This window comes from Miniopterus natalensis, chromosome 1, assembly GCF_054644295.1.
Source record: "Miniopterus natalensis isolate mMinNat1 chromosome 1, mMinNat1.hap1, whole genome shotgun sequence".
Classification (NCBI taxonomy): Eukaryota; Metazoa; Chordata; class Mammalia; order Chiroptera; family Miniopteridae; genus Miniopterus; species Miniopterus natalensis.
Genome location: NC_142081.1, coordinates 191,271,284 through 191,293,752, shown reverse-complemented (window position 1 = coordinate 191,293,752; position 22,469 = coordinate 191,271,284). Strand labels below are relative to the sequence as shown.

Sequence of the window (22,469 nt, the reverse complement as noted above, 5' to 3'; positions counted from 1 at the left end):
ACCACGCAAGGACACAGTGAGAAGTTGGCAGTCTGCAACCCAGCAGAGGGCTCTCACCAGAGCCCCATGTTGGCACCCTGATCTCAGACTTCCAGCCTCCAGAACTATGAGAAAGAAATTTCTTTTGTTTAAGCCACCAAGTCTATGGTAATTTTTTTATAGCATCTTGAACAGACTGAGAAAATGTATGGAAAGCACATATATCACAGAGTTTTTATATTTTTAAAAATAGATCCTGCTCTTCTTTTGTGTAACTTATTTCATGGAAAAAGCACACTCTTAAACATTTGCCTATTGACATTTTGAAAATCAAGAAATATTTTTCCATTACTTTTTCACTTTATAAATAGATATGAAATCCTCAGACATAAAAGACTTCAAGAAAAATATAAAATAGAACTAAAAAATTCACTAAAATTTGTTTACATTTATTAGCTTTTCAATGATAATTCCCAATGAAAATCACAAAATGTAAAATCACAAATTATTTTTATGTTTGGGACTATTTAATAAACAAAGGGAATGCTTTTTAAAAATCTCTGGTAAAATTTCCTTCTTTAATCCATTTTAAGTTTACAGCATGGATAGACCTGGAGAGTACTATGCTAAGTGAAATAAACCAGTCAGAGAAAGACAAGTACCGTATGATTTCACTTACATGTGGAATCTAATAAACAAAATAAATGAACAAACAAAATTAAAACATATTCATAGATACAGAGAACAGACTGACAGCTGTCAGAAGGGAGAGGGCTTGGGGGGCTGGGCAAAAAAGGTGAAGGGGTTAAGCAAACACACACGCACACACACACACACATACACGCCCTCATAGACACCAACAATAGTGTGGTGAGTACCAGAGGGAAAGGGTGTGGGGGGAGGTAGATGGGGGTAAAGAGGGTTAAATGGTGATGGAAGGAGACTTGGGGTGGCGAACTCACAATATACAGATGGTGTATTATAGAATTGTACACGTGAAACCTATATAATTTTATTAACCAAGGTCATTCCAATAAATTTTTAAAAAATCTCTGATAGCTCAAGTAAAGAAAACATCCTAAACTAAAAAGCTATTCAACTCCATCACTGCCTCCATATGCTATCACAGATCACTCAAAATCCCCTGTGTACATAAAGGCCCAATTTCTGAGAATTCGAAAGACACTAATAGTTTTGAGATATGAATACACTGATCTCTGATGAAAAATGAAAGAGTCCCAAAACTCATCAGAGACAACAATTCAAACTATTACTGGAAATGATCAAATAGTGTACATTTGGAACATACAGAGCTTTTTAAAAAATGGAAATTGGTTTCGTTAACTCCGATTTCCATTAATGTTTCATAAACTTAAATTGCCTTGCAATCACCTGGGTGCTTGTTAAAAACGTAAAGAGCTGGTTCTAGTCCCAGGATGTGAATTTGAAAATAGAACGAGGGAATATGCATGAGAATCAAGTCCCAGGGCTCCCCAGACAGAAAACTGTGGTCCCTGAAATGCAATGAAAACAAACAAAAATCCACTTCTGTGTAAGGAAGTACTAATGTACTGTACTCAAAACCTGTGACTATTTCCACACATTTTGATTAGAAGTGGCTTTAAAATGAACAATCCACATGTACTTTGACTCATAAACTGACACTTTCTATTGATATTATCAACAGGTCAGTGTTGGAAAGGAATCTCTTCCCCATCCTTTGGTTTCCATGACAACACATCTTCTCTAAACCATCCTGGCATCATTAGACCCTCACTTCCTCCCTCCTTGTGGAGGAATGACTTATCTGATTGGTAAATTTAGGAAAGATAATGTTCCTACTCTGCTCAATTTCTCCATTTTGTCTTTCTGGGGGCAAACTGTCCACATGGAGCAGTGTTCTCCTTTGCTCCTCCATTCTCAGTCTCTCCTGGGCAGCACCACCCTTCCCAGCCAGTGGGCGGAGGGGTCCAATCCCAGGCAGCATTGCCTGAGGCTGAGAGGCCAGTCCACCTAATTCTAAACCTGTCAGCAGGTCCACGTGGCTCTCATACTGGGCTACAGCCTCTGACCTGGTTTCTGTCATCTGCAGACCACATTTTGTCCTGCATCTCCCACTCCTTCGTCTTAGCTTTTATTGAGAACAAGGTGGGGGGTAAAAGGGGATTCTGTATACTCTTAGTCTGAAAACAACTCAGTATGCATTACTATGCACTACTACAGAATTGCCATTATATAAATTTCATTTGTACTACCGAGCTTTCCAGAAATATGAGAAAGAAAATGTCTGTTGTTTAAGCCACCCGGTCTATGGTACTTGGTTATAGCAGCTTGAACAGGCCAAGACAATGTATATGAAACACATAAATCAAACCATTTTTGTACTTTCAAAAATAGATTCTGCTCTTCTTTGGTATAACTTATTTCATGGAAAAGGAACATTATTAAAAATTTTCCCATCTAATACATTTTGAATATAAAGGAATGTTTTTCCTTGAGTCTGTGTTTTTACATACTTATATATTCAATGTCCTCAGCCCTTAGTTTTTCCAAGAACGCAATAACAGTCTGTTGCAACTTTATATGAGAAGCTCGAGTCTTAGAAAACTGAAATGACTTGTCCAAAACCATACACCTTGCAAATGGCGGCACAAGAATTCAAGGCCACTTCAACTTTACACTCTTCACCACTGTGCACGGTCTACCTCTGTCCACACTCCCCACTGAGGGGGGAAAAATTAGATTTTGCCATGAAGTTAAGAAGCATATCCCAGCCATGGTTAAAATACATGCTTCAAATATTTCATCACCTGATATCATTATCCTTTATAATTTGTATAATCACTAGTAAAAAAATATCTCTCAGGCAATGTTCAAAGAAAGTGCACTTCATGCTGAATTGAGCAAGATCAGCCCTAGCGGTTTTGCTCAGTGGTTAGAGAGTTGGCTCATGGACTGAAGGGTTCCAGGTTCGATTCCAGCCAAGAGCACATACCTTGGTTGCAGGACTGATCCCTGCCCCTGTTGGGGTGAGTGAGGGAGGCAATCAATTGCTGTGTCTCTCTCACATCGATGTTTCTCTCTGTCTCTCCCTCTCTCTCTCTCTGAAAAGCAATGGAAAAAATGTCCTCAGGTGAGAATTAAAAAAAAAAAAATCAATATTTTCTTTAATAATCATTAACTGAGTGCTCTGGTCTTCATCCCCTTTTCTGATAATTTCTCCCAGCTACTTGGGGTCAAGATTCTGTTGCAAAAATTATCCTGAGCCATTTTGATGCTCCCGGCATTTTTCCTTCATGAGCAGCAATGTTGTGAGTATTGATTCTGCTTAAAGTGCTTAGTTGATGCCACAGAAACAAACATCTTTTTACCTTATTCAAAATATCCAGTTTTTCTAACCTGTGAAGGAAAAACCGAGCTAATATGGAGTCATTGGTGCTGAGACAGAATAGACTCAAGTCCAGTGTCAAGGATCTTACTTCTCATAGTAATACACTTGTCACTACGTTAAAAAATGGTTAGGGAGGATTATCTTAATTAGGAGGCACACTACATGAATATTCTCTAGGAGACGATGAACTAGGAAGGAAAGGGAAACCCTCATTTGTTTACTTTATTTCAAGACAAAGTTTAAATAATTCTACTTAGCCATAGAGAAGGTGGAGAGAAGGAAATAAAAACTCATTAACTTTATCTCTTAACCCTCTACTCGGGACTTGCCTCCGCTGTTTCCCACTACAGTTACGTGTGAATCTAGTCGGCACTGACCCACATTCAGGAGGAGGCACACGGAGAAGCAAAACAAGGAGAGGAGAGCCAGAGCTGGTGAGTTGCTGACCCATATTCCTGCCTCTTCCTGGGACTGGCCTCAGACCAACACTCTCGGTATCTCAGAATTTATAATGTGCCTGATATATCAGCAGACTCCCTGTGGCTTACAGCGTAACACACAAAGCAAGTTGAAGAGCAAAGAACATGGCGCTACAAGGAAAGACCACGACTGACGCTACTTACAATGAAATGAGTGAAAGAGGTGCTCCCAGTACAGATGTCATGGGATAAGGTCCCAAGCTACCTATATCCACTTGAAAAACTCCCCTCTGTTGCACCTGCCTAGCATAGCTCAGTGCCTGAGTGTCAGCTTATGAGCCAGGAGGTTGCGGTTCGATTCCTGGTCAGGGCACATGCTCGGGCTGCGGGCTCCATCCCCAGTAGGGGGCGTGCAGGAGGCAGCCGGTCAATGACTCTCTCTCACCATTGATGTTTCTCTCTCTCTCCCTCTCCCCGCCTCTCTCTAAAATCATTTAAAAAAAGCACATATTCAAAAAACAAAAAAAAAATTCTCCTCCCTCTCTAGCCTGAGAAAATTTATTTAAAGGAGCTGAGAAACTTTTCTTAAATAATTATTCCAGATTTAAGTTGTGCCCTAAAGAACAGACATATTTAGGTTCCCCTGAAGGGTGATAGAATGAGATTTCCTTTGTGGAAAAATTTCTCCACTCCCCTTAGTGAGCCATTGACAAGGATAGTTCCTATTATTGTAAAATGTGTGTATTGGAAATATATTAGCTAGGTGGGTCAACTCTCAACTTGATAAAGGTTTTGCAACTTGATAAAGATTTTGCAACTATTTCTTTGCTGATTTTGCATTTTCCCCTTGAATACGCCTATAAAATGCTAAGCTATATGTTAGTTTTATTGTTGATGTCTAGTAGAAGAGTTAGTTATACAACAGTATTGAGGTCAGTTTACTATTTTTGAACATTATAATTTTAGTTTAAAATCTCGTTAGGGGCCCAGGGCTATTGTGCAAATTTTTAATGAGGTACATTTGCAAAACCAGTTTTAGCTCTACAACCTCGGTTTTCACAAAGGAATGCATTTGACTACTTCCTTCTGTGTTGCCTTGAACATTTGCGGTGACAGGGTGGGGCTAATCCTGCTTTCACTCAGGCGATGTTCAGAAGCACCCAACACTTTCCTCTTCAGTGCACCGGTGCTATTAGCCACAGAGAAAGAGTGAAGACAGATGCGAATCTGGGCGTTTGTTCAGGTGCCTTAGTCTTCTAATTATTTTATCAGTATCCATTTTCCCCTGTAATTTGTTTAAATTTGGAATCACATCACCAATTTACCTCACTGCTGCCAGGTCTTAGATATTCTTTTTACTCCTTAGAGAGTTTCTGTGACCAGGTCATTAATAACCATGAGTTTACTGACATATACAGTCACTCATGTACTTAATTCTCCTCAAATGGGTGTCTGAAAGAGGACTTGACCTTAAATATACTATCATGATTTTACTAATCCAGGGACCTTATCATAGATATTTAGAAAAAAATTTAGCACTTACAAGCAAAATTAGAATGGAAAAAACACAAGTTCTAGCTTTTGAAATCTGTAGCTGATTCCAATTCATTGCTTGGTTGCTGATAAACAAGAAGGGGCTTTCATTCCTTACATGACCTGTAATATGAGAGTTTGACTGGATGGGCATTCAAATCTTCCTACTCAAAATATCTATGATTCTTGTCCCAGACTTTGTCATATGAACAACATACACCAGACTTTGACTTGAGATGCACATGGGCATGCCACTAAAAAGAGACATTACCCTCCCTCTCTCCTATTTCAATTCATCTAAGTAAAATGCATCTATTAGTAAGGCTCAGGAAATATTTGAATGCGTACAGCAATGGTTTTATGTATGACAATTTTCTCCTAAATTCATGCAGACCCAGCAATTACTTCATCCAGTGCAAGACTATATCATTCATTCTCTTTCAAAAAATAATCCAATGCCTACTTAGCACCATTCTCAATGGCTGAGATGGGTATGATGATCCATAAAACGTTGAGGCCATTTGACAAAGGGGGTGTGTCCTGTTCATTGACAAGAGGACAGAACAGGAAGAGCATATTTAAGCTACACTGTAAATTTTGTGTCTGCACAAAATTAAGATTTCTAATGTTGGCTTAAAAGACATTAGCAGTCCAGCCCTAAGAGGTTTTTTTTTTTTTTTAAATATAACTTTATTGATTTCAGAGAGAGGAAGGGAGAAGGAGAGAGAGAAAGAAACATCAATGATGAGAGAGTCACTGATCGGCTCTCTCCTACACGTCCCCGACTGGGGATCGAGCCCTCAACCTCAGGCATGTGTCCTGACCAGGAATCGAACCTCGATCTATCTCCTGGATCCTAGGTCAATGCTCAACTGCGGAGCCACACCAACATGGTCTTTAGTGTCCACCTTCAAAATGTCCTCAAGTAGCACACAGTGACAGGGCAATAAGTACAAACCATTGGGCACTCCTACTTCTTAGTGGGGCAGGCAAATGTGTCCCACCCCTTTGGAAAGCATTGCGAAGCCACATTTATGTCAAGAGACTTGAAACAGTTCATTCTCCTGTTCCATTAATTCTTCTTTTAGGATCATATCTTAAGAACATAATTTTAGATATATAAGCAACTTCACACACAGAGATTTTATTAAAGAATTTGTCAAATACTGAAAAAAATGCAAATAACTTATGTGTCCTAGAATCAGGATAACTAAATTATAGTACACAATTTATAGAATATAATACAGGCATTAAAATATTTATGAAGAATCTGTAATCTAATATAAAAATACTTATGCTCAGCCCGGCCAGGTGTCGCTCAGGGGTTGACCATCGACCTAGGATCCAGGAGATCGAGGTTCGGTTCCCGGTCAGGGCACATGCCTGGGTTGTGGGCTCATCCCCAGTCGGGGCCGTGCAGGAGGCAGCCAATCAATGACTCTCTCATCATTGATGTTTCTATCTCTCTCTCCCTCTCCCTTCCTCTCTCTGAAATCAATAAAGATATATTTAAAAAAAATACTTATGCTCTAATATTGAGCTTAAAGCAAAATAAAATTTTATGATTAAACACAGTATTATTAAGTTTAAAGAAACAAATCTACATACAGAAAAAAACTGAAAATATTTATTTAAATAAAGATATTACCAGTGGTTATTCTTTGAATGGTGAAAGTAGGGGCACTTTCTGCATATTTTTTCTTTTTCTATATTTATAAACTTTCCATAATGATTATTTATTACTTCTGTCATAAAAAAGCATATCTATTCCTAACACTCAGTTTTGGTTTTCAGTGATTTCCATTAAAGCTAGGTTGTTTTCACACTTAATGACTTCACACAGTTTAATGACTTATGAATATATTCACATAAAAAGGCTTACAGACTGTGTCTGACCATACCTCACTCCACTGTTGCTCAGTGTCGGCCCTCCTCCCTGCTGGCATATTCAGCAGCACCAGACAGCACTTTTGGTTGTCACAATTTGGGTAAGAGTGCTACTGACATTTAGTAGGTAGAGACCCAGGATACTGCCAGTTGCTCTATAATGCAGAGGACAGCACCACTGAAAAACAACGATCTAACCCAATAGTACTGAGGCTGAGAAACTCTGCCTAAAAAAAACAGTTTAAAAATTACATTAATTCAAGGGACGAAGAGAAACAAGATGGTAGATAACAGCTGCGCCTGCCGCCTCCCACAACCACATCAAAATTACAACTAAAGTACAGAACCGCCATCACTCAGAGCCTCCTGAGATCTGGCTGCACAGAAGCCCCACAACCAGGGACCTGAAGCAGCAACAAGACCAGTAGGAGGGGCAGAGACGCGGGCGGATCGGGGCTGGATCCCGAGCCCACAGCTGGCGGCGCCATTGAAACCCGGGAGGGAATCTCGGCGGTGGAGGTTCCCCGGAGGAGCGAGGGGTCCCAGCCCCACAGCAGGCCCCCAGCCCAGGGCTCCAGTGCCGGGAAGAGACGTCCCCATACCTTTGGGCTGTGAAACCGGCGGGGACTGTCCCTGAGGGTGGCGGAGGCTGCGGAAGCCCCAGCGGCTCCTCTAAAGGGACCAACACGGACTCACTCGGACGCTCCCTCGGAGCCCAGCGCTGGGAGCAGCCTGAAAGGACCCGGGACACTCGGGGGGAACTAACCTGCCTAAGATCCGGGCGAGAGGCGGAGGGGCGGCTTCCTCCCGGGCAGAAGGGCCGGCGGAGGCCATGGCTCCTGTGGCGAGTCCTCCCCGCACAGCCGGCAGCAGGCGCCATGTTTGAGTCGCCAGCACCTGACTCTCACCTTTGGCCCCGCCCCGTGATGCCCGGAGGCCCCGCCCCTCCCCACCTGCAGCTCATCCAGGCCATTTCCAGGGGCTTTTCTGTGCAAGTGGCCTCTCCAGCTTCATGCTTAGGACTTTCCTAAAGCCTCTCAAACAAGCAGCAGCTGCCCCATACGGCTTGATAAGGGGCCCAGGCCTGGCACTAGCGGCAGCTGCACTGGCTCATAGCTGGGCCTCTCCTGGGCACCTCCAGGCCCAGCACAAGGAGCAGCCAACTACGGTTTGCTGTGTAGCTCATGCTGGGGGGCCCTGGGCAAGGCACTGGCACAGGCTGACTGTGCACCTCCTGGGAGGCCCCAGAGACAGTGCACCTGGTGGTCAGACTCAACCACGCTGGATTACAACCCTACCACATCCACGAGTGACACACTCAAGGGGCACACTCGGTGAACACCAAAGCCCCACTGAAGTAAATCCTGCTCCATGGGGGTGTCTCCAGCACAGCAGCTCTTTGGCTGTGGTTGCAGCTGGTCCTCACAGCCGATTGGCCTGGGGGTTAGTTCCTCCCAGGGATGCCAACAGCAACCAAGGCTCAACTACAACAGGACAGGGCACACAGCCCACACAGGGGAGCACCTAGAAGGCCCAGCTCAGGTGACGGGGGAGGCTGAGCCACTGGTCCCTACAGGACACCTACTACACAAAGCCGCTCTACACATTCCAGGAGACAGAGCAGCTCTACCTAATACATAGAAACAAACACCTGGAAGCAGCCAAAACATGGAGGCAAAGAAACATGTCACAAAGGAAAGAACAGGAGAAATCTCTAGAAGAGGAACTAAATGAAATAGATCCAAGCAAGCTAACAGATACAGAGTTCAGAATTTTGTTTATAAGGGTGTTTAAGCAGACTATTAGGGAAATAACTGAGAAAATTGATAACATAATAAAGTACCAATTTGAAATGAAAGCTACAGGAACTGAAACAAAGAATAATTTACAGGGAATCAACAGTAGAGTAGAAGACACTGAGAATCAAATCAGCAATTTGGAACATGAGGAAACAAAAAACACCCAACCAGAAGAGCAAAAAGAAAAAAGAACCCGGAAATATGAAGATAGTATAAGGAGCCTCTGGGACAACTTCAAAGGGCCCAACATTTGTATTATTGGGGTGCCAGAAGGGAAGAAAGAGACCAAGAAATTGAAAACCTATTTGAAAAAATAATGACAGAAAACTTCCCCTACCTGGGGAAAGAAATAGACTTACAAGTCCAGGAAGCACAAAGGGTCCCAAACAAGAGGAACCCAAAGAGGCCCACAGCAAGACACATCATAATTAAAATGCCAAAGGTTAAAGACAAAGAGAGAATCTTAAAAGCAGCAAGAGAAAAGCAGTTAATTACCTTCAAGAGAGCACCCATACGACTGTCAGCTGGTTTCTCAACAGAAACCTTGCAGGCCAGAAGGGAGTGGCAAGAAATATTCAAAGTGATGAAAAACATGGAACTACAACCAAGATTGCTCTACCCAGCAAAGCTATCATTTAGAATTGAAGGTCAAATAAAGAGCTTCACAGATAAGAAAAAGCTAAAGGAGTTCATCACCACCAGACCAGCACTACAGGAAAAGTTGAAGGATCTTTTTTAAGAAGAAGCTAATGAACAAAAGAATCTTATGAACTAAATAGATCCAGGGACATTGACACATGCAACAGACGATCATATTTCAGAGGAAAGAGGGGAGTGGAGGGTGGGAAGAGATTAACCAGAGAAATTATATGCATATATACATAACCCATAGACACAGTTAATAACGGGGTGAAGGCCTGGGGAGGGGGTGGGAGCGAAGTTAAGGGAGTCAGTTGGGGGGGAAAAAATGGGACACCTGTAATACTTTCAACAATAAAGATAAATTTAAAAAAAATTATATTAATTCAAAACTACCATGGAAACTGAGAAGTTTATTACCAAGACCTCTGAATAGACTTGTGATTATCTATCCATCCATCCTCTTAATTCTATGAGGCACAGAAGATACAGAGATAAGTACTCTGCCTATGTGGTGCTTGAAGTTTAGTGAAAGAGACAGACATAGAAATGAAGAATTTGATGTTGCTTGAAACGCTAAGGTTGAGTGCTTTTGGATAACGGACATGGGCACTTAATCCAAGGGGGCAGTTCCAGGGAGGCTTTTCTGGAACAGACGGATCCTCAGCTGAGCTTAAAAGATAAGAAGGAGTTAGTCAGGTGAAGACCAATGGGATTGATAGTTTAGAAAAAGGAACATTTGTGGTACAAGCGAAGGCGCGAAGCATGAGAGAGCATGGAGCGCTTGGGAAGGGGTGAGTGTGATCGCGCTGGAGCGTAAAATGGGCACAGGAGAGTGTGGGGAAGAGGCAGAGGGCCGCAGGGACAGAGTACCTTGTTCTGCTGAGGGAGTCTGGAAATGCTTCTCAGAGAAGGAAGAACACAAAGTAAGAGCTGAAGGTTGAAAAGAGGTTTCCAGAAATATGAGGAAGGGAGGGAATTCTGGGAGAGAGAACAGACTATGCAAAAGAATGGCAGCTGGAGGCAACATGAGGTGCTTAGGGACCCTGAGGTTGGGCAGAAGACAAGGAAGGAGATGTGACCAGAGATGGATTAGACAGGTAGGCACCGGTCTAATCTCCATCCCTTGTATCATGTGCAGAGTCAGGGAGGTTTTATTTTGTAGGTGACACAAGACGAATCTTGAGCATGGGCTCAGTCCTCATGCTTTAAAGATTTTCTCTTGCTGCCTGGCCAGGCGTGGCTCAGTGGTTGAGCGTCGACCTAGGATCCAGGAGATCGGGGTTTGATTCCCGGTCAGGGCACATGACCGGGGTGCGGGCTGCAGCTGATTAATGACTCTCTCATCATTGATGTTTCTATTTCTCTCTCTCCCTCTCCTTTCCTCTCTCTGAAATCAATAAAGATATATTTAAAAAAATTTTTTTTCTCTTGTAACAATATGAAGCCAGATTGTATGGGGATGGGATTAAAATGAGACAAGCATATTGATGCAAAGGAATGATCCATCAAGGATGCAGCTGAGAAACCATGATAAATATTTGTTGAGCCTCTGAGATACACTTTGCTCTGCTCTGGACACTGGGAAGACAAGGGAGATTTACTCAGTATGGGTTGAGTCGTCCCTTTTACCAGCTGAGGAGAAAATGAAGTAACACAAATGAAGCAATTTGGGGAACAGTGTATGAAGGTTTATTATTATCAAGTGTTACGTGTGTACCACATACATCAGGACTCATCAAATTCAGATTAGAAAGCAAAGGTGATATTATATGAAAGAGGGTAGGTTCTGATCTCAGCTGAAATGGGGAAATATGGGTGGCATTTGCTTAAGGAAAGGAATTGAGGGGGAAAAGGGAGTAATGTGAGCCAGGAGTTAGACACTGGGATCAGCATGACGTGTCCTTGAAAATGTGAAACTAGGTTTTATCAACCATCAGGATTTCCCAAGGATGCGTGATGCCGAGGGCTGCTATATCATGGGACATGATGAAAGCATCACTGAGCTTCAGCTCAAAGGTTACCTCTATGAGTTTTTATCTAATGCTCCTCCTGTCCCCCCAAGTAAGGCTGGTCAGTCTCTGTTTTATGTCCCCCTAATCTTTGCACAGTTGGGAGACCAGGACAATTTACTAAACCAATTTGTTCATAGGTTAACTTGTATGTAAGCCCCTCTTGGCCAAAACTATGCGCTTAGTTTCTCAATTACTAGCACAGTCCTTGGTATACAGACCACATTTAACAACCTCTTTTCATGGATGATTCCATAGATGACCATGTTTTGTAACAGGTATGGATGTGAAGAACAAAGACAGGAATGATACTAACTCTGTAAGTAACACCCAGTATTTGTTGAGCTTGTGTGCTAGGCATTGTACTAAGCATGATTTTAACAAATATACTTCTCATAATAATCCTATGAGGTAGATACTATTATTGTCTCCATATTGTATATGAGAGATCTGATGTTCAGAGTGGTTATATACTTTGTCCAAGACCATGTGGCCTATAAAAAGCAGAACTGTTAACTGACTTCAGATCTGCTTCACTTCGAAGAACATGAACTATTTATGTATCTTTCATTTTCAGGAGAACCCAAAAGGCTCAGTGCAATACAACACTCTGAGGGCCAGTTTACTTTGAAAAGTTGAAATGTGTCTTTAACACACCCACTAGTAAGGGTTTATAACCTCAATGAAAAGGAAATATGATGCCATCTTGTCTGAGAGGCAATGAAACCAAAATGAAAATCAATAAGACAGGATGACCCAAATCATCCTGTCTAGTCCCAGCATTACTCATTGTGTGACCAAATCATGTGATGGCTTAATTTATAGAACAACCCTCTAAATAGACCTAGAAATGTGGAATTAGGGTAAGGAAAGACATTTTATTGAACAAACACATACATGCTAATTCAAATAACTTGCTAATTTGGCAGATGATTTCATCAACCCCAAAAGTGGGACTAGGCCCTCATTTACTCAATGAGACCAATGGCTCAAAAAAAATCTAGATAAGTCCCAAAAGCAATATCTCATAACTTGAGGCCTCGTCTCAATGGGTTCCTTTATGGCCAATTATACAGGAGTTGGCAAATTATAGCAATATGCCAAATCTAGCCTGCTACCTGATTTTGTATGATCCTTGAGCTAAGCATTATTTTACATTTGCAATGCTTATAATTTTTAAAAAAAGTAATATTTTATGACACATAAAAATTGTTTGAGATTTATATTTAAGTGTCCGTAAATAAAGTATTATCAGAACAGAGCCACACCTATTCATTTGTGTTACCTATTGTGCCACAACAAAGAGTAGTGACAATGGACTACATGGCCAATAAAGCCTAAAATATTTACTCCACAACAACCTGGATAACCACTATTCTAGAATAAAGCTCAGCAGGGACCAAAGAACTCAGTGAGGAATACATTGCAAACATCATGGGTTTGGCCTTTCAGATTTATTGCCTAACTCAGTGGTTCTCTAAGGGTGGTCCCTGGACCAGCCACGTCAGCCAAAAGTGAGAAATCAGTGGAACTGCAAATTCTCAGACCCTAATGTAGACCTATTGAATCTGAAACTCTTAGGATGGGGCCCAGCAATCTGTGTTCTAACAAGTCTTATAGGTGATGTTGATACAAGGTAAAGTTTGAGAAATCCTGATATAACTCAAAGAATTTGAACATATTATCCTATCACAGCATAAATACAAGAAAGAAATTTATTGGCTCCTATTTATATTCCAAGCACTGAGCTAGATATTTCACTTATACTTTTGTATTCCATATAACAATCTTGAAAGGTTGGGCTTATTAGCCTCAATTTACAAAAAAGGGAAGTCAAGCTGAGGAAGGTTAAATAAGTTAAAGTGGCTGATTAGGATTTACACAGAGATCTGTCTGCTACAGAGCCTGCACACCTGCCCTTCACCTTACCCCGGCCTCTTCCTCATCATGTGTGAGGACAGAGCAGCTCTTGACATCCTGAGGGAGCTGCCCTGGTTTATCACCTTCGCCTTGGCATTCTCTTCTTGAATATAAACAATTTCCCAAACTATCAACATCAGACAAGACCACTCTACCTGTGATTGATCAAGACAGAAACAAGACCATAAAAACATAAACTTCGTTTAAACAACAAAAATAACCAAATATTCTCCATTCCAGCTAATGTAGCTGGCTTCCTTGCCAATTACAGCTCTAGCCTCTGTCTGGTTTTCACTACTTGTAGATGTGATTTAAGATGCCCAGTCATAAATTGTTCCCGCTTCTTGACTTCATCCACTCCAGAGCAAAGCCTTGCTTCCTAAATCATAATCCCCCAACACAAGCTCAAGTCCCATAAATTCTTTTTAACACCCTGTTACTGAGCTGCCCCACGATCCTCCACAGTGTGGTTCTCCCTCTCTGCAAAGAGTAACAAAGCCAAATTGTTCAAACACAAGTGTGTTCCCGGTGATCTTTGGCTGGAGGTCATTGAAATGTTCAGTCCCCTGAAATGTTCAATCCCTCCATCTTCATCTCTCCTCTCCCTTAAGATTCTAGCTCTTTGCTCTCAGCTTGGATGGGGAATGGGTTCCCAAAGTAAGAAAAATTTAAAAATAGTAGTCCCCAAACCAATCCGTACAAAACACATTGCCAGGTCCACAGCAGATACTGGGTATCTTAAAAGGATTAATGGACTCTTTAGAATAAAACTGATTATAAACAAACAATGACTTCAAGAAAGTGCTTTTCTTTTTAAAATTACAGTTGAAATGGCTATTTTTAGCTTCCAGTCTACCTGTCAAAGTGTTCCAATCCTTCAACCCATCACATTTCAGTTGTCACCATCTTCACACAACCTTCCCTGACATCTTCCAACTGGATGGGCTGGCTCTTCTCTTGGAATTTTCTAAAGGCCTTGCTTCCTCTCACCAGACACTTTAGGTCTTGACATAGTTATTCATGAGCTGTTTGGTTTCTAACAAGTTTGAAACTTCTTAAGGACAGTAAAATACCCTCCTGTCCACCACTCCCCTTCCTATAGCATGTGCATAATACGTGTTACTTCAGTTTCAGTTAGAAATCTAAGGTTCTTTTTTCTAGTTATGAAATTGCAAGGGCTATTTTTTCAGCCAAATCAGAGTCCATCTCAGCTGGGCGTTTTCATCTCACTGCTGGATGTCTCATTTGAAATGATTTTTCAGGGCCATGGGGTTCTAATGAACAGCTGCCTCTGATGCCTTTGGAGTGTGGGTATCTCTGATTTTGATGTGAAGCCTTACTAGTAGAAAAAAAAAAGTAAAAAAAAATAAAATCAACTAATCAGCAGTTCCTGGCTACTGTGGAGACTTGAAGGAGGCCCAGGAGCCTCTCGATTATGTAGCTTTAGTAGAAATGTGCCTTCTCTCTTAGTGAATAAGAGTGAATGATGCTCGTGCCATGGTTTTTTTCAGCATCTTCTATACACCAAGCATTGTACTGGACAGCAGGGTTGATTATATCATCAAGGAAGAGGAACAGACTCTGTCAATACCCCTTTACACTTCCTTGGCTGTTGTTCCTGGAATCCACATGGAGTGCCGTGCCCCCGTGTGGAGCTCGTGCAAATGCCTTCCTGTCATCTGAATTTAATCAACTTCTCTTCATACATGAAAACTTAGCTTAGAAGTCACCTCCTCCAGGGAGTCATCTCTGATTACTTTTATCTCTTCTTCTTGGACTTAATTGCTTTTCATTTTTTCTTTTATATCTATCTACCAAAATGCATTACATTTTCTTTGTTTATATGCCCCATCTCTGTATACAACTGAGAATTCTTTGAGAGCTGTGACTATCTTTAGTTCATCTTTGTATCCTAGGCCTAACAGAGTACCTGGCATATTTTAGATAATAAAAAACTATTTTTAAATGCAAGCCACTGATGAAACAAAAATGGTAAAGTACTAGGAATTATTGAAGCTGGATAATGGGTACATGGAAGTTTATTATGCTATTTTCTATACTTTCTGTGTATAAAAGTTTCAGAAAAGAACATATACTTATATGCATAGCCTGTGGACACAGATAATAGTGTGGTGAAGGTGGGGGGGTAGAGGCTGGGCAGAGGGAGGTAAAGGGGGGGGGTTGGGATGGGGGATAAGAATACATATACATATACATTTTTTTAAAAGTCAGAATAATCGAAGACCTTGTAGGATGTGAGCTATACCCCTCAGAATTTTAAAATTCCCACCATAAAGGGAGCTTCTATATTTATAGCTACAACCTCTGGGTGCCCCATGTTTCTTTCTTTTCTCATAAGAAATATATTTAAAGCCAAACATTGTTGCCCTGAAATAAAATACAATTATGCCCATTTTAGAACAGGTGCAAACCCAAGATATTATGTATAAACATGAATTTCTGAAAAACTGGAAATGGACCATTTATGCTAAGTATTTTATTGAGGAAGGTAGTCTCTGGATGTTTGCCCTTGTTGTCTTTCACCTGAATTGTTCCAGAAGCATGCCTAGAGCCTCTGCTTCCATTCTCTTACCTCTCACCCCATCTTCACATACTCCCAGGTGGACCCGCCAGAACACTGCTCTGCCCCACAGCGTCCCAAGAGTGGGCCTCAGACACATCTCCCACTTCACCATTCCCACCCTCTTGTGCTAAAGCCACCGCCCTTGTCCACGAAAGCCACCTCCTGCCAGTGCTTCAGGTCACAGCTCAAGCTCTTTGCTTGGCCTGGAATGTTCTTTCCCCATTCTCCAGTCAGGAAATCTTTCACACACTGCAGTGTCCCATACAACTATGCCTTCTTCACGAAGCCTTGCCGGAACCCCTTCCAGAGCGCATCACTCTCTCTGTGCTTCTACTGGCCATTTCTCGGAGTTATGCTCAGCACTATTCCTTCTGTCTTATGTGGTAATTAGCCCCCCTTACTAGAATGGACGCTAACTGAGTGTTCATTCCCTTAATGTTCATCTTGCAACTCCCTCAGTCAGTGCCTAGCAGAAAGCTTTGCACATAGAGTTTAATAAGACATATAGCACCTGCTAAACTATGAAATGAGATTAATCTTGTGAGTGTTCTTCCTGTTTCCCTTATGAATAAGTGGATATGTGTAAAACCTCTAATCATTACATTAAAATCCCATTAGTCATTTTAATCTTTTTTATAAATTGCAAAACTTCTTAAACCTTGAATTTCATTTGAAAGGGAATTATTTTTTAAATAGGGCTTTATCAAAATTGGAATCTCATTTAGGTAAGAGCAGAAATGCTTCTCTTAACTCTCTTCTAGCCAAAGCTAATTCTCACCAGCCACTGTAGATGAGAACACTGAGGTAACAGTGCTTTATCCCAACATTAATGTGGACCCTTTCACTCGCATAGACTCAGAAGTATTTTCTAAGTGAATCCATGCACCAGCTACACTGGAGAAAATACTCTACAGTCGTACCAATGAAGAATCATTGCTTCCTGAGGACATACGAGACCAACGATGCCTAAGAGAAGCTCAGGTTTCGGCTCTGGGCCACATCATCTTCATTTCTCCATCAAAAGGAACAGCGGATTTCCTGGTCTTGTTCTGAGCCATATTTTGTAGGCAGTGTCGTCTTTCTGAAAAGTTCAGCAATCTACATTGAGATGACTCTTATGGTCGTTTTATCATTTGCGGGTAGAAAGGATGAAGGGCCTCATAATCTAATATTTTGTGGTTGTTCTTTAGCTGCCCTTTTCTTTTTTCTTCCACTTGGCTGGTGATCAAAAACGCCTAAGTTCTGTTTCTGCTTGGACACCGACACAGTCTAAGAAAACACAGACAGGGGCCCAGGCCAGCATTCCCACATCTTATACGTGTCCTTATTGGATTCTAGGTGGAATGGCCATTCATTGCTATTAAATATGAGTTACAGATGGTCAAAATTCAGTGCACTTTAGAGAAAAGAGGTCAGAAGACCACTTGGTTCACTTTCATTCTAATCCTGCCTCAATGAGGACAGTTGGTGACCTGGTGATCTGGCTTAGGGAGCTTACGTGCCATGCTTGGCTCCCACTCTTGGGCTGGGGTCAAAGACTTGTGGATATTAAGTGGCTATTATGTGATCTTATTTCCCTATGAATGCATTTCCTTCAGATATCTCATAAATGTTAGTGGACAGTTCAGGAATTCAAGAACTCATCAATTTTCCATGTATGTTCTCAATAATTCTCTTTCTCAATATTAAGGGAGAGAAATAAATGAAAAGTGTGTTTTAGTAGGAAAAGCTCATAGGATTCAGTAGTGTTTGGTTTTGGTCCTGTCTCTGCTCCCAGTTAGTTTGCCTTTGGATAAATCAGTTAAGCTGTCTAGGTTGCAATTATCTCCTATGCCAAATGGGGAAGTTGAACCAGACCACCACTTTCTAACATGTACTTCAGAACAAAAAAGTACTCATTTGTCAAGTAAATATGGGTCATACCTCAGGTATTGTGTAACCTGCATCCCTGTATTTTAAGCATGATCAAGGTTTATCCACTGAATCCAGTTTGCCTAGCTTTCTGAGCATTTTACATAAGATCTATAAATATGTAGGTACATCTATATATATGTGTGTATACAGAAATATAGGCCCCTACATGAATATGGATATTATTTGGCTATGACTATGGATATCCATTTCAAGACAGATGTTTCAGGCTAGCTCACAATTCTGTGCTTCTAGTTGGGAAAGTCTACTTTTCATATTGTTGGAACTCACGTTGGAAGCTGTCATCTTAAAACCTTCAACTTCAAGTGACATAAAACAGGACTTAAAGAATAAAAGCTGAGTCAATGGCAGGGCTCTTGGACTTAGCCCACTTGACTTTAAGTTTCTACATCATCGACATTGTCAATAAAGAACTGCGCGCTTTCCCACAGCGCAGTGAAAGTTGACTCCCCCACATACTTCCATGGTGGTTCTCTCCAGACCACTTCACCTAGCTCTGAACCCAAGCCACCCTGAGTAGAGTGCACAAAGTTGGGAGCTATGGCTCAACCAAGTCCAGAAGACAAAATCTAATATGGTGACAGAGTTACACAGAAGCAAATTATTGCCACCACAGAAACTGAAGTTACTGAATCTGTATTTTAGTATGACACCCACATTAGTGCATTATAGCAGAAATCTCAAAATAATGCAGGCCATTTTGTAGCACTTGGAGAAGTTAGTTATGCATTGCTCTCCTTCCAGGGATTAAATAAAATTACTGTGTAATGTGAGTAAGGTAAGAAACTAACTTTTGAGGCTTTTAAAATCCCGTTACATTAATATTTTCATGCATGCCTGGACAGAATTTGTCAGGGAATACTTAAAAGAAGGTATGAAAATTATACGAGAGCTTTTTATGCTCTTCTCCTGGTCTAAACAGTTAGAACCTAATGAACCCACTTAATAGGAAGAAAAGGATATTCTGAAGATAAAATACATTGGTCATTAGTAACATATTACCAGGAACAACCTGTATGCCGGATGTGGATTGGGATGATGTCATCTTAGCTATCAGGTCTTAGAAAGACTATACCACAGGCAGCCTTAAATATTTCCACCAACTTCCAACATTACACACTACATGAGAAGCAAATATTCATAAATAACTCGGCAATAAAAGATCATATCCTTACTGGGGGAAATATTAGAAAGTGTCTCAATAACTCCACTCTTTCACTTGGGAAGAAAGGAGATCTTGGACATGAAATTAACATTAAATGATAGGAATTGAAATGACTTAAAGTATATTATTTCAGTTGAAAAATTATTTTATGAGAAAAATATGTGTGCCCACACACACACACTCAAATTGTTAAAGCAAAGTTAATCAACTTTTTTAACTTTCTCATCTTTGAATAATAAAATTGATTTTGGCAGTAAAGTAAATATTATGTGGATAAAATATTTATTGGTAGCATCAGTGCTGTCCTGGGTGTTTTGTTCCCAGACAGATAAGCTAAGTGGCTCACTGGGAAATGTAAATGAAACACTTTTGCAAATTAAGCGTCCAAAACACATTTTTGCTAGCATCCAGTAACTCGATTTTAAACCAAAACCTTGCTCATTTTATATCATAATCAACAACCCAGCTCCACCCCCGCACCTCCTAACTAATGAGGCACACACAGGTATTTCACTGGCAAATCAGGGTTCTGCTCCAGAGGATGGATTAGTAATGGCATTAGGAGTGGTAGCCAACATGAACTTGACAACCAAAAAACAACCTGTCTTATCACCCCTTCTAGAGAGCCCCCATTTCCCACCCTGGAAATACATTTAACCCACAACATCGCTCTAAACTCCAAGAGGCTTCAAATAGAAAGGTAATGGTACAAACCCCCTTCCCTCCCAGTGTTGAGTATCTGGGTGAACAGAAAGGAATTGTCCAGTGCCAGGCTGCTCCAGGGCAAGCATGCATATTTTAAAACTTTCACATTGGTTATTAAGCCTCAACTTCTGCAGCTTCTGTATCCAGCTCTGAACCAGACCCGACCAAGGGCACACACTGGGAGCGAGCACTTTACCTTCCGAAAAATCAATCAGTCCCAGCAAATGAAGCAGCTTCAGAGATGCACATATAATCACAACAATACCCACTGTTTGCAGTCCTTCCGACTCCCACTCCAGAGTCAACATCTTTTAGGAGGGCAGAGCATCCCAGCCTCCGGACCCCTTTGGAGTGGAGGGAGTTAATGCGAGAATCCGAGCAATGTCTGGCTTGGAACAAAGACTCCTGAGGGCGGAAAGGGAGCCGCTCCTCTCAGATGCGCGGGGCCAGGCAGCGGCCCCCGGGGGTGTGCACCGACCTGGGCTGAAGACCAGCCTCTCATGCTGCTGCTGGCATTTGCCTGCTGGGGTCCCCCAGCCACAGCCTGCTGGCCTCGGGACTCTGCGCTGCAGCCAGCGAGTACTTGGACTTCAGAGCTGCAAAAGAGACATCTGTTGGAGAGCTGGAGACTTTGCTGTGTGGGTGGAGAGAAGGGACACTCCCAGGAAACTTGCCCTGGAGAGCACAGCAGCGCAACACAGGGCTGGGCAGGGCTGTCTGCGCTCTAGTTTGCTGCCTGGGAAGCTTTCAGATGTCCCCTTTTTGCCATAGCAGCCGCTCTCTCTTCCCAGAGCCTGCACTGAGAGAGCTCAGCCCCCCTCTGCGATGCCAGGAGAAAATCAGTTCCAGTAGCTGGTGACTGCAGCCCTTTTAGAAAGCCCCCCTGGAAGCCCGTAGGCAGCTTTCCTAGGCAGAAAAGTGCAGGAGCAAAAGATCCGTGATTCAGTGGCATTGTTCAAAGGAGCCCATCCACGTGCCTCCCCCCTGCCACTCGGCTGGGACTGCTCCGGTCCTCGCTGACACACAGGGAGACTGACCTAGCCCTTGTATTTACAAACATGCCCGGACGCAGGGTGGGGCAGAACGGGACCCTGTGAGAACACTGACGGTCCCTAACTGCCCCCTGGAGGGTGAGTCCCGCTAGCATCCTTTGAAGTCCTGCTTCAGCTGTCTCCAAAGCAAAGTTTCACAAACTTTCCAGATGATACATATCACCCCAGGCGCTTGTTAAAAACACTCAGAGTCTGATTCAGAGGCTCCTGGAGTTTGTGCTCTTAAACATAGGGAGGTGCGGGCTGTGCTGTCCCAAAGGATCACACGGTGTATTTGATTGCAAACCAGGCAAGCAGCCCAGGCCTGGTGGTGGACTCCGGGCTGTGCCGGGACCACACTGGCTTCATCACACTGCTGTTACATGCTAAAGAGGGTCAACCGGCATCCTGTATGCGAAGGACTTCAGCCCCTGGAACTGACTGTGAAACATAAGGCTTATGAGTAATAATATCTTAGACCCCAGGGGCATTGCCTGGTTTTGCTATTTCCCTGCTGTGTGATTTTCTGCAAGACACTTCTCCGAAAACAATTCTTATTCTGTGTAGTTGCAATCATAATACTTCGATTTTTTTTAAGTTTCTCCATTTAAAGGGAATTCAGTATGTTCATAAGAACAGTTAGTATTTACTGAGCACTGACTATGAGCCCATCACTATTAGAGCGATTTATCAACACTTAACTCAACCCACAGCTCATTTGCTAGGAGAGGTTAACTTACTTGCCAAAGCTGTGGGAGCAGCAGTTAGTGGACAGTAGGCATGTATTCACTCACTCAGTTATTCGTTAACATTTATTGAGCTACTGCTGTGAGATATGAATGACAAAATGGCAAATAATGCCCAAACCTATCTTTGGGGACTTACAGGTTAGTAGGGGAGGTGGTGATCAATAAATGCACCAGCACTTGAGGACAAGGCTCTGCAGTAGAAGCAGCAGGGAGAGCCAGATCCACTTGAAGAAGGGTGGGTGGTCAGAGGGAAGAGGCCTTATGGAGGAGGCCACCGTCCCTAAGGGTAGCTTTTATCGTTAGTAGACGTTGTAGATCACACACAAGCTTTGGGGTAGGCAGACCTGGGTTAAATCCTGGTTCTGTCACTTGCTTGCTGTGTGACCTTAGAGAAACCACTCCATTTCTAAGTCCCAGTTTTCTAAGTTCAAGAGAATGTGACTGCCGCTTTCTCATGGTTGATGTGAGAGTGAACTAAGACGTGGACTTCTGCGCCCAGTCCCTGGTACGCATCCTGCTCAGCATGTGGTAGGTGAGGGATTGTGACAGGACTGCTGGCTCTTTAGAGGCGTTGCTGGGCTGAGGTGGATGAAGTGAATTCCCTGGTCCTGACACTCCTCCCTGCTCCTAGGTCTAGTTCTTGTATTTTCCCTATAAAGACATTCTCATCAACCCACCTACAGGCAATTTTTTTTCCTCTGGGCACCAGAAATACATTTAGGCC

General features: G+C 42.2%; 1 protein-coding gene across 2 annotated transcripts in view; it reads right to left on the bottom strand.

Annotated features, from left to right (window-relative positions):
- KCNIP4 (potassium voltage-gated channel interacting protein 4) overlaps positions 1-20,519 on the bottom strand; it is a 156,800-nt gene extending 136,281 nt beyond the window's left edge. Inside the window, exon 1 of one of the 2 annotated variants that reach the window (XM_087828045.1) lies at positions 20,444-20,519. Coding sequence is in view for 1 of the 2 variants with exons in the window: in XM_016218245.2 (XP_016073731.1) it covers positions 20,162-20,273 (112 nt within the window). In the remaining variant the exon portion in view is untranslated. Of the gene's footprint in view, positions 1-20,161 lie in introns of both variants that reach the window. The other variant, XM_016218245.2, reaches the window with a different exon arrangement.
- Positions 20,520-22,469: the final 1,950 nt, after the last annotated feature.